Source organism: Stigmatopora nigra, chromosome 2, assembly GCF_051989575.1.
Source record: "Stigmatopora nigra isolate UIUO_SnigA chromosome 2, RoL_Snig_1.1, whole genome shotgun sequence".
Classification (NCBI taxonomy): Eukaryota; Metazoa; Chordata; class Actinopteri; order Syngnathiformes; family Syngnathidae; genus Stigmatopora; species Stigmatopora nigra.
This window is the reverse complement of record NC_135509.1, coordinates 15548548-15560161: the sequence shown is the minus strand read 5'-3', so window position 1 is coordinate 15560161 and position 11614 is coordinate 15548548. Positions and strand designations below refer to the sequence as shown.

General features: G+C 39.2%; 1 protein-coding gene across 1 annotated transcript; it reads left to right on the top strand.

Moving 5' to 3' along the window:
- Positions 1 to 1511: 1511 nt before the first annotated feature.
- Positions 1512 to 9201, top strand: LOC144191556 (mitochondrial inner membrane m-AAA protease component AFG3L1-like). The gene is made up of 16 exons (XM_077710907.1): positions 1512 to 1786; positions 3038 to 3122; positions 3241 to 3311; positions 3980 to 4129; positions 4214 to 4285; positions 4945 to 5069; positions 5150 to 5417; positions 5950 to 6087; positions 6319 to 6472; positions 6537 to 6644; positions 6734 to 6859; positions 6937 to 7047; positions 7680 to 7795; positions 7867 to 8067; positions 8146 to 8340; positions 8826 to 9201. Exons 1-16 carry the CDS (start codon positions 1658 to 1660, stop codon positions 9051 to 9053), a joined length of 2277 nt encoding a protein of 758 aa, XP_077567033.1. The 5' UTR covers positions 1512 to 1657; the 3' UTR covers positions 9054 to 9201.
- Positions 9202 to 11614: the final 2413 nt, after the last annotated feature.

Here is an 11614-nt window from a genome sequence, read left to right as displayed (position 1 = left end):
GTTAAGAAAAATTGATCTGTCACATGAATTTTTGGATTCTGCAGCAAAGCTGAAATTCATCCTGATGAAACAACAGTCAACCAGACACCTGATGATAACAATGACCTAAATGGTAAAAATCAACAAAGTGGAGGATGTCATTGGTATCTGAACTGTCTGAAATGGTGCTTTGATTAGGGTTTGTTTGTTTTGTAATGTGTTGAGGTGTTCCTGCTGGAGATGTACAAAGCAACCAACTGCTCAACAGATGCCACGAAGATAGTCACGTCACAAAGAGGTATGGAATATTTAGTAATAGTAATGGAATTTAGATGACACCTGAGCAGATTTTCATTGTATGATTAGTCAATGAGGAGCCAGACACACACTGCAAGTAGCATTCAATGATAATTTATTTACAACAAAGTCCACCAAAAACCTGGACTACGGGACAAGATAGGGGAAACAAAAGATACTTAAGTGGCACCCTCAAATAAAAGGTGGTGCCATAGGTGGTGTTTACCATCACGGATTCAAAGTAGAACGTTCACCTGCCGCTGTTTATGAGCTGCTTCTCTTACAGCACATACCTGGGAAGTTGAGGACCCCCAGCATGAACATGTACACACTTGCATCATTTACTTTCAGGTGATGTAAAAAAAAAAAAGTTTGTTATTGTAACATAAATTCCTTAAAATTTAATTATAATAACATTTTTAAAAAATGCAAACACACTGGGCTCATCGATAAAAAAAATTACCATTAAACAATCAATGATATTATCATTTTTAATTCAAAATGACCATGATTATTAGAATAAAAATAGAATAGTTCAATTGCCTGTTCAATTGATTGAATTAACCAATTTTAGGGAACAATGTGTACATTAGCTTCCATGCTTTTCACCTTTAACCTCTAAATCTCTGATTGTATCCTTCTCTTGCACACTGGCTCCCTGTTTCATTCAGAAAGTACTTATTGATGTTATTATAATTATTTCAAGATGAAGGTCTGGGAATAATTGTTGTTTTGATGGCCAGTTGAGGGCATCCTTCTGTATTGACATACTACTGGGTCAATAAATATGATTCTGATTTTGATGTATTTAACTTTGTTTTTTCTTTTCAAACCTCGATGGATTTCACAGATTCATTCACAGAATGAAGGTAATTATTTTTACATTTTGCTTGGGTAAGTAAATTCCAAAACGTATTTCATTCAGAATTGTTATTTCATAATGTGTTATGTATATGTGAGTCTTTCTTTTAACCCAATGACATTGTTTTATAAACAAGGGTGGACGATTCTCTCCACCAATCAGAGAAAAGTACTACAATGAAGCCCCTTTGTTGCCATTTAAGTGCCGGAGTTTAATTCGACCGCTATATCAATGATAACACTATTAATATAAATATATTATAACATAATGAATTGAAAATAATATATTTTTATCTGACAATCATGATCCTATTTTATAAAGAGTTATATATGTTTCTTAAATATCTATTTCTAATCAGGCCTTACAGGGGCAATCTTTCTGGGTCTTTCGATCATCCCAGTTGACATTTCACGTCGCTCCTTGTTCAATAACTGCAACGATGAAGACGTGAAATTAACTCTGAGAAACTGCCTTTTTTTCCTCTCCCTTTAGTTTTTGTAGACGATTGGAAGAGGGAGAATGTCACCGCTTTTTAAGCTTCTCCTGACGGCCGGCCGGCCTTTGTACTGCCGGGCTACTCTCAGGGCTCGACTGGACATAACTGCAGGACGCCGCTTCCTCAGTGGATACACGCGCTTCGCTCTGAAAGTAATGCACTCGACGTTTTTTCGTTTATAATTGTGCTTGTGTTTTTAAACAAAATGTATCGTCTCTTCTTAGAAGTTAACAGAATCGCCTTGCATACATAATCCACCACTTGGACAAGTATTGGGAGAAAACTTGGAAAATTAGAAAAACAATCAGTGGACCCAGTTGAAACATCCAGTGTTAATCTTACAAAAAAAGGGAATGGATGTATTTTGGAACGGTTTCGTTTTGACAGGGTTGATATATTCTATGACCTGTGAGTGTTTAAACAACAATCAAAATGTAAATATGGCAAAAATGGCGTTTTTCTTGAAACCACGTGTTCTGTATTCACTCAAAACAAACGTCTTTCCGTGGGTAAATAAATGAATTCTGCGAGTAAACTCAAAACAAAGAGCTGACGCAATGCAAAATGTAAATGTCATCCTGAGGACATGTGACGTGAACGGGAAAATACAAAATAAGATAAAGAATGGTGTTCCTTAAAGTAATTATTTAGTACTGGCATGATTCATCTGAATCGATCATGAGTAAACAATGTGATTAAATTTAATACTCTAGCCGAGCCTCAGATTGCCTGCCCAAAATCCTCCCTAAAAACGTAAATAGGAAAATGTTTTCTTTTCAGAATCTATATTATTCTTGGAAGTTTTGTTTACTTGTTGGCGATAATGCACCAAATAGTAGACTAACATCGTTTATATGGAGAAATTAAAATATTTGCTTTGAAAGTTGATTACGTTGTGATGAATCGTTTTCTTTTACCCTCAAAATTTGGAGTGTTTAATCTGTCAGTAACAAAATGACACAAACATGCATGGTTGAAGGTTTCAGGTTGTACTGCCCAGAGGCTCCAGCACCCCGCTATCCTCGTAAGGATTAGTAGTTCAGAAAATAAATGAAAAATATTCAAATTAATGTAGCTAAATACAGTTTAGACCCTTAAGGGACAGTGATCACTCCAATAGGTTAGTTTTTTGTTATACTTATAAGAAATACTTGAGGATAGCATCCGGATTAAGTTCATTCATCATCCTGCATGAATGGATAGATGAAAATGTGTCACACTTCCAATATTAATCTTGATGAATCTTATCAAACTGCTCTCAGCTTTTTCCTCATTGTTTTTTCCTTAAGTATCAAATGGATGCATTTGAGAGATGGCCTCAATGCTGTCCTGATCCCACCCCTATGATTCGATTTGCTCAGATACTTGAATCTAATCAGGAAATGTCTCCGTTTTGTTTTCAGCGCCCACCACCGACTCCAGTTGGCTCTCTCTGCACGCGCAGCCTGCGTTTGGCTCAGCGACGTGTTTACTCCAGTGAACACAAAGGTGAAAATCGACCTCCATTGTGTCAATTTACGATGCATTTTTTACAGCCCTCCACACATCTGACAGCAACAATGAATGGTTTTTAAAAAGTAGAAATAAAACATTCTGTGATTTTCAGATGGGAAAGGAGAAGGCGGAGGAGGCGGTAAGGGTGGAGGGAAAAAAGACTGGTGGAGCCGAATACAGAAGGTAATTGTCATTGAATATGTGCCAAAATGAAACTTGTGGCAGAAATAAGATAAAGTTGAGTGCTTGGACATGTAACACAGTTGTCTGACATTGACAGTTTGTACTGGTCCAATATCAACATTGTCTGTCATGAAATAAGACATTTTATGTTTCAATAGTGATAGAGTACAGCAAAAGAGTAGCCTTTTGTTTATTACAGTAAATTCACGTCATCCATTTGTATATAGATGCACAGTCCCACCTCTACTTACGAATGCCCCAACGTCCAAAGTGAGTGACTCAAGATACGAAAAGATCCAAGTTACAAAATCCCCCCAAAAGTAAATGGTTCTTATCCGTTATTTTGTTTGGAATTCCCCTAATTAAGCGATTAAAAACCATACAAATAAAACTCGGCACATATTTTCGCACACACACGGCATATGTTTAAGTCTAAAAACTACTACAAAGTGTTTCAAAAGTTTTAGTTGGCGGTTGTTAGGACCATGGGACGGCTTATAGAATTTACATATTAAGTACTCCTTACAAAATTTTCAAGTTACGCAAAAAAGTCTTGTAACCAATTAATTTCATAAGTAGAGGTACAACTGTGTGTGCATGTAGTTGAATCTCAAGTTGACTTACTGTTACTGTTGTTACACTTGCACTTTTTAATTGTTTATGTTCAGGGTGATTTCCCGTGGGATGAGAAGGACTTCCGCTACTTTGCCATCGGGGTGGCCGGTGCTTCCGCGACACTTCTCTACTTCTACTACCGTGACAACGGCCAGGAGATCAGTTGGAAGGACTTTGTGCAGCAATACCTGGGGCCTGGCATCGTAAGGCAGCTTGGCAATAATACTATACTCAAACAACGAACGGTTTTAGAGCTGAGGTGTAAATGGGACCTTTTTCTGTGTTAGGTGGATCGTCTAGAGGTGGTCAACAAGCAATACGTGCGTGTCATCCTGGTGCCTGGCGCCAATGCAGAAGCGGTCAGTAGGGATATGATACTAGAAGCTCCTATTGTGACCAGTATTGCACCAATATCATTTGAGTCTCGATACTGATTCTAATACCTGGCTGTTGTGATTTATCAGCCAATGCCGTTACTGTACCAATACTACGTTATTTAAAAAAGTTACACTTAAAAACTCTTGATACGAAATTGCTGCACACTCACTCAAATGTTAATTTATAGCATGGCTTGCACAAACTGCTTAACTTGGTGACAGCACAAGATGCACAGTCAGTCCATTTGAAGTGACTTAATGTTCATACTATAGTTAAACTCATTTAAATTAACAGCATTTGACTGGATGCCAGATGATTGGACGTCTATCATCAGGGGGGCACAGTGATCCTATTGAAGTGGCGTGTGTAGCTATTTTGGTTTGGTTGCTGTAAACGAGGCCTCGAAAAGTACATGAGTACGTAGTACCACTCAATTATGTAATTACTACACTACTACTACTACAGTACTAATAATTTATCCCCAGAAAAGCTGATTTGATAAACAATTACAACTTGAGAAAAACACTTACCGCAACTTTTGCTCTGTGAAATATGTAACAACAGGCATTTTAAAAGTAAAGCTTTTGCCTCACGATTGGTTCAAAATTGCCATGTTTTGTGTGTGTGTGTGTTTTTACAGAACTATGTATGGTTCAACATTGGCAGTGTTGACACATTTGAGCGAAATCTGGAGACTGCTCACTCTGAGTTCGGCATGGACGCGTCACATAGACCCGCTGTGGTCTACAGCTCTGAGAGCGACGGGTCAGTATCCCCATCACAGGAACACCTTGTGACGCGTGTCCTTCAAATGCAGCCTTGACATGGTGTTTGTATTTGCGCAGGTCGTTCCTGATGAGCATGATTCCCACGTTGCTGCTCATCGGTTTCCTGGTCCTCACGCTGCGTCGCGGACCCATGGGGGGCGGCGGCGGCGGCAGGGGTGGGCCCTTCAGCATGAGTGAGTCCACTGCCAAGATGTTGAAGGACAACATTGAGGTGAAGTTCAAGGATGTGGCGGGCTGCGAGGAAGCCAAGCTGGAAATATTGGAGTTTGTCAACTTCCTCAAGAACCCACAACAGTATCAGGACCTTGGAGCCAAGATCCCCAAGGTGAGCAGATTTCTCTCCAAAAGCTTTTTTTTTCTCCTTATTACACACTCATTTTTCCATATTCTCTTTTGGGTAGAACTGAGCGTGCATTTCAGTGTTTGTTTAATGTTCATTTCTTCATATATCGTCTTTATCGTCTTTACAGAAACAGACCTGGGGCAAAATATTTCTTACCCAAGAGTATTTAGATTAGATTAGTACTTTATTTCATCCCGTATTCGGGAACTTTCTTGATTGCAGTAGTAAGATACATAAGACATTGTAGACCTAGGTAAAATAACTGAGTTTTTTTCCAACTCTTGATCTCAGACCTGTGAAGCATATTAATTTTCAGAGTTCAAAATTAAACACACACGCATCCAAAAATATTTGGTTTATTTTGGACAGAAAGTGCAGTTTAATGATTTTTGTTGTTCGTGTAAAATAGAAGGATTTGAAGTTAGTATGATGTAAGAAATAGAATTCTTCTAGGGTTAGGCCTTGCTGTCAGTTTCCTGGATGGTAAATGCAAGCAACTGTGTGTGTTTTTTAGGGCGCTGTGTTGTCGGGACCACCCGGCACGGGTAAGACTCTTCTGGCCAAAGCCACTGCCGGAGAGGCCAACGTCCCCTTCATCACCGTCAATGGATCGGAGTTCTTGGAGATGTTTGTGGGCGTTGGACCTGCTAGGGTGAGTTCAGGAACAGAATTGGAGCAATAACAGGAGTTTAAGCAGTAGCATATGTTGCAAAAGGACAAATGAATCGCTTTCTTTTGTTTAATTTAAAACACTCTAACTGATCATCTTACGTTTTATAAGTCGAATGTATTATTATAAACTTAACACACATCTTAAAATGTCAATCGCATGGATGTCCGCTATTAAATTTGTACCATTTAATTAATTATTTTCTTTTAACAGGTAAGGGACATGTTTGCCATGGCGAGGAAGAACGCTCCGTGCATCCTCTTCATCGACGAGATCGATGCGGTGGGCCGCAAGCGAGGCGGGGGAAACTTTGGCGGCCAGAGCGAGCAGGAGAACACGCTCAACCAGCTGCTCGTGGAAATGGACGGTCAGGCGCCACACGCGTTATCTCCCTTTTAGGTTCGCTTCTCACCTTTGCAATTTGCACTCAGGCTTCAACACGGCCACTAACGTGGTGGTCTTGGCCGGCACCAATAGACCCGACATCCTGGACCCCGCACTCATGAGACCCGGACGCTTCGACAGGCAGATCTACATCGGTAACTTGCAACCTCTGGCATTTACTTTGCCATCGCTTGCTCCCTCCCGCACATTCTCAGACTGCTTTTCTTTATATTGACCACGTCAGGTCCTCCAGACATCAAAGGACGCGCGTCCATCTTTAAAGTGCACCTCCGACCAATCAAGTTAGACCCAAATATCGACAAGGACACACTGGCTAGGAAGATGGCCGCCGCCACGCCGGGATTTACCGGCACGTCAAATGGCTGAAATCCCAAAACCAATAGGTGAAAGTCTGGCTTAACGTGGATTTTTCTGCGTCGGGTGTAGGGGCCGACATCGCCAACGTTTGCAACGAGGCGGCGCTCATTGCCGCCAGATACCTGGAAGAGCATGTCAGCCACAAGCACTTTGAGCAGGCCATCGACAGGGTCATTGGAGGTCAGTCCAGGGGGCCGCCTGTGGGTGACTTTCTGCATCCTCCTCCTTTACTTCACATTTTCACACATTTTCTCATCCTCTAGCTCTTGCACGCTGCTTTCCTTATCTGTGTTAATCCCTCCTCCGAAGTGCCACCTGAATTGTTTTGTATACAAAACAAAAGGTTGCAAAGATTTTTTTTCAATGACCACTCTTGTGCGTTTTATAATAATTAACCGTACTTGAGTTGATTACAAACTTGCACAATCTTGCAATGCAAACACTAAAGCTGTTAGCCCAATCCTCCTCCTCTGTGTATTTATATTTCCTTCCTCTACCATACCTGAACCAAATGAACAACTCATTGGCAAACTTCACAAGCTTGATAATCTTGATCGTTTGATTTGGGTGTTTTGGTTGAGGGAAACATGGAAAACAGACTGGTTAGTAGGGGCCCCTAGAGGGATTAGGTTGGCTACCCCTGGCATTTAGTGTTCAAGGTCTTAAAGGAAACTTGGTGCATTTTCAATCTTTTTCCGCACCATGTCATGAGGCTAACTGGCTGCTGCTTTCCACTTCCTGCCTTTAGTTCAATTGCTAGTCTCACTTTCTTCTTTTGCTCACCAATTTCCTTGTACTGCTTCCTGTTTCAGGTCTGGAGAAGAAAACACAAGTTCTGCAGCCCACGGAGAAGAAGACGGTGGCTTACCACGAGGCGGGCCATGCCGTGACGGGCTGGTTCTTGCGACACGCCGATCCCCTGCTCAAGGTGTGTGTCGTGCGTGGCATGACCTGGTTGAACTCATCTGGAGATGACATGGCTCACTGTGACCTTCTCAGGTGTCCATTATCCCCCGCGGGAAAGGCCTGGGTTACGCGCAATACCTCCCACGCGAGCAGTTCCTGTACAGCCGCGAGCAGCTCTTTGACAGGATGTGCATGATGCTGGGAGGACGCGTGGCCGAGAGCATCTTCTTCGGATGTGTCACCACCGGCGCGCAGGATGACCTCAAAAAGGTCACACAGTCAGCATACGCCCAGGTAACGTGGCCTTTCCTTGAAATTTACGCATGGGGAATTCGGGGAGAGATTTCCCATTTTTGGTGGTGTGCCCGGCAGGTTGTCCAGTTCGGAATGAGCGACAAGGTGGGTCAGGTGTCGTTCGAGCTGCCGCGGCAGGGCGAGATGCTAGTCGAGAAGCCGTACAGCGAAGCCACGGCCGAGTTGATCGATGAGGAGGTGCGAGCACTGGTGGACAGGGCATATGCGCACACGCTGGAGCTGCTACGTGACAAGAAGGACTTGGTGGAATTGGTGAGTTCCAGATATGTTCTCTTTCTTACTTAATTGGAGAGGCTTAAAAAGAAGAACATTCCTTAGTCTCATGCTGGCAGAAGTCGTTGCCCCAAGATGTACTTTGGCATTTTTTTGTGGCAGGGTTAGGGAAAGGGTTTTAAATTTCAATTAATACCAACTAGTCAGCAAAAATCAGTCTGCCAAATTGCGGTTGTTCACCTATTGCGTCTTGGAGCATACGAACTGCCATAAAGCAGGTATTACTGAACTTTTTATTTGAGTTGGCACAGTTTCTAAGTTTGGTAATTACAAATTGTAAGCGCAAAACACATCTGAGAAACTGACATCCCGCATTTCTTGGTACTATCTCAGCCTAGATGTGGTCCTTACTAGAATGTAAAACTCCAGGTTGGATTAATATAACAAAATACAGTAATCCCTCGCATATTGCAAAATGGCTCAGGAATACTTATGTTCTCATAACATGAGCAATGTGCGTTCAGGTGGGCAAGCGTCTACTGGAGAAGGAAGTTCTGGACAAGGCGGATATGTTGGAGCTGCTGGGCCCACGGCCTTTCGAAGAGAAGTCCACCTACGAGGAGTTTGTGGAGGGCACGGGGAGCTTCGAGGAAGACACCAGCCTGCCCGAAGGCTTGCGGGACTGGAACCAGGAACGGCTCGTCGACGACGTGGACGAATCTGCCACTCAGGACAAACGGCAAGCCAGCTAGACTGAGACCACCCAATGCTGCAGAGCCATATCCTGACCTGTTGTTTAGTTGGACAATTTTTAAAATGTTATTTATTCACTGTAAGCCAGAGGCAACATCCGAGCGAGATATCCTCGCCCTCGGATAGGACTTAACCTTCTCGGCTTCTGAGAGGATGGAAGACTTTTTCCCCACGCTTGAAAAGAGTTCCCACTATTGTCTAGGCCTATACAATATCTCGTTTGTCGCGTGACATTGCATTTTTTTATGATACTTCAAAATTAAATGGATCCAAACACCCTGTGGTTTGTATTAGTAAACAAGTGCCTAACTTCCACAAAATGGTTATTTGCATTGTAGCCTCAACTTTATATTCTTTACTGTACATTGTAAACAGTGGTTTTATAGCTACTTGTTTATATACATGCATATATACATGTACATGTATATATACACGTACATGTACATGTGTATATACACATGTACATGTATATATACACATGTACATGTATATATACACATGTACATGTACATGTATATATACACATGTACATGTATATATATATATACACATGTACATGTATATATATATATACACATGTACATGTATATATATATACACATGTACATGTATATATATATACACATGTACATGTATATATATATACACATGTACATGTATATATATATACACATGTACATGTATATATATATACACATGTACATGTATATATATACACATGTACATGTATATATATATACACATGTGCATGTATATATATATACACATGTACATGTATATATATATACACATGTGTATATATATATACACATGTACATGTATATATACACATGTACATGTATATATACACATGTACATGTATATATACACATGTACATGTATATATACACATGTACATGTATATATACACATGTACATGTATATATACACATGTACATGTACATGTATATATACACATGTACATGTACATGTATATATACACATGTACATGTACATGTATATATACACATGTACATGTACATGTATATATACACATGTACATGTACATGTATATATACACATGTACATGTACATGTATATATACACATGTACATGTACATGTATATATACACATGTACATGTACATGTATATATACACATGTACATGTACATGTATATATACACATGTACATGTACATGTATATATACACATGTACATGTACATGTATATATACACATGTACATGTACATGTATATATACACATGTACATGTACATGTATATATACACATGTACATGTACATGTATATATACACATGTACATGTACATGTATATATACACATGTACATGTACATGTATATATACACATGTACATGTACATGTATATATACACATGTACATGTACATGTATATATACACATGTACATGTACATGTATATATACACATGTACATGTACATGTATATATACACATGTACATGTACATGTATATATACACATGTACATGTACATGTATATATACACATGTACATGTATATATACACATGTACATGTATATATACACATGTACATGTATATATACACATGTACATGTATATATACACATGTACATGTATATATACACATGTACATGTATATATACACATGTACATGTATATATACACATGTACATGTATATATACACATGTACATGTATATATACACATGTACATGTATATATACACATGTACATGTGTATATATACACATGTACATGTGTATATATACACATGTACATGTGTGTGTATATATACACATGTACATGTGTGTGTATATATACACATGTACATGTGTGTGTATATATACATGTACATGTACATGTGTGTGTATATATACATGTACATGTACATGTGTGTGTATATATACATGTACATGTACATGTGTGTGTATATATACATGTACATGTGTGTATATATACATGTACATGTGTGTATATATACATGTACATGTGTGTGTATATATACATGTACATGTGTGTGTATATATACATGTACATGTGTGTGTATATATACATGTACATGTGTGTGTATATATACATGTACATGTGTGTGTATATATACATGTACATGTGTGTGTATATATACATGTACATGTGTGTGTATATATACATGTACATGTACATGTGTGTGTATATATACATGTACATGTACATGTGTGTGTATATATACATGTACATGTACATGTGTGTGTATATATACATGTACATGTACATGTGTGTGTATATATACATGTACATGTACATGTGTGTGTATATATACATGTACATGTACATGTGTGTGTATATATACATGTACATGTACATGTGTGTGTATATATACATGTACATGTACATGTGTGTGTATATATACATGTACATGTACATGTGTGTGTATATATACATGTACATGTACATGTGTGTGTATATATACATGTACATGTACATGTGTGTGTATATATACATGTACATGTACATGTGTGTGTATATATACATGTACATGTACATGTGTGTGTATATATACATGTACATGTACATGTGTGTGTATATATACATGTACATGTACATGT

Excerpts from the sequence above, each read along its gene's own strand:
- LOC144191556 (XM_077710907.1), top strand. The coding sequence starts at position 1,658 with ATGTCACCGCTTTTTAAGCTTCTCCTGACGGCCGGCCGGCCTTTGTAC. Across the intron at positions 4,286-4,944 it reads CTGGCGCCAATGCAGAAGCG|AACTATGTATGGTTCAACAT; the intron begins GTCAGTAGGGAT and ends GTGTTTTTACAG. Across the intron at positions 6,473-6,536 it reads GCTGCTCGTGGAAATGGACG|GCTTCAACACGGCCACTAAC; the intron begins GTCAGGCGCCAC and ends ATTTGCACTCAG.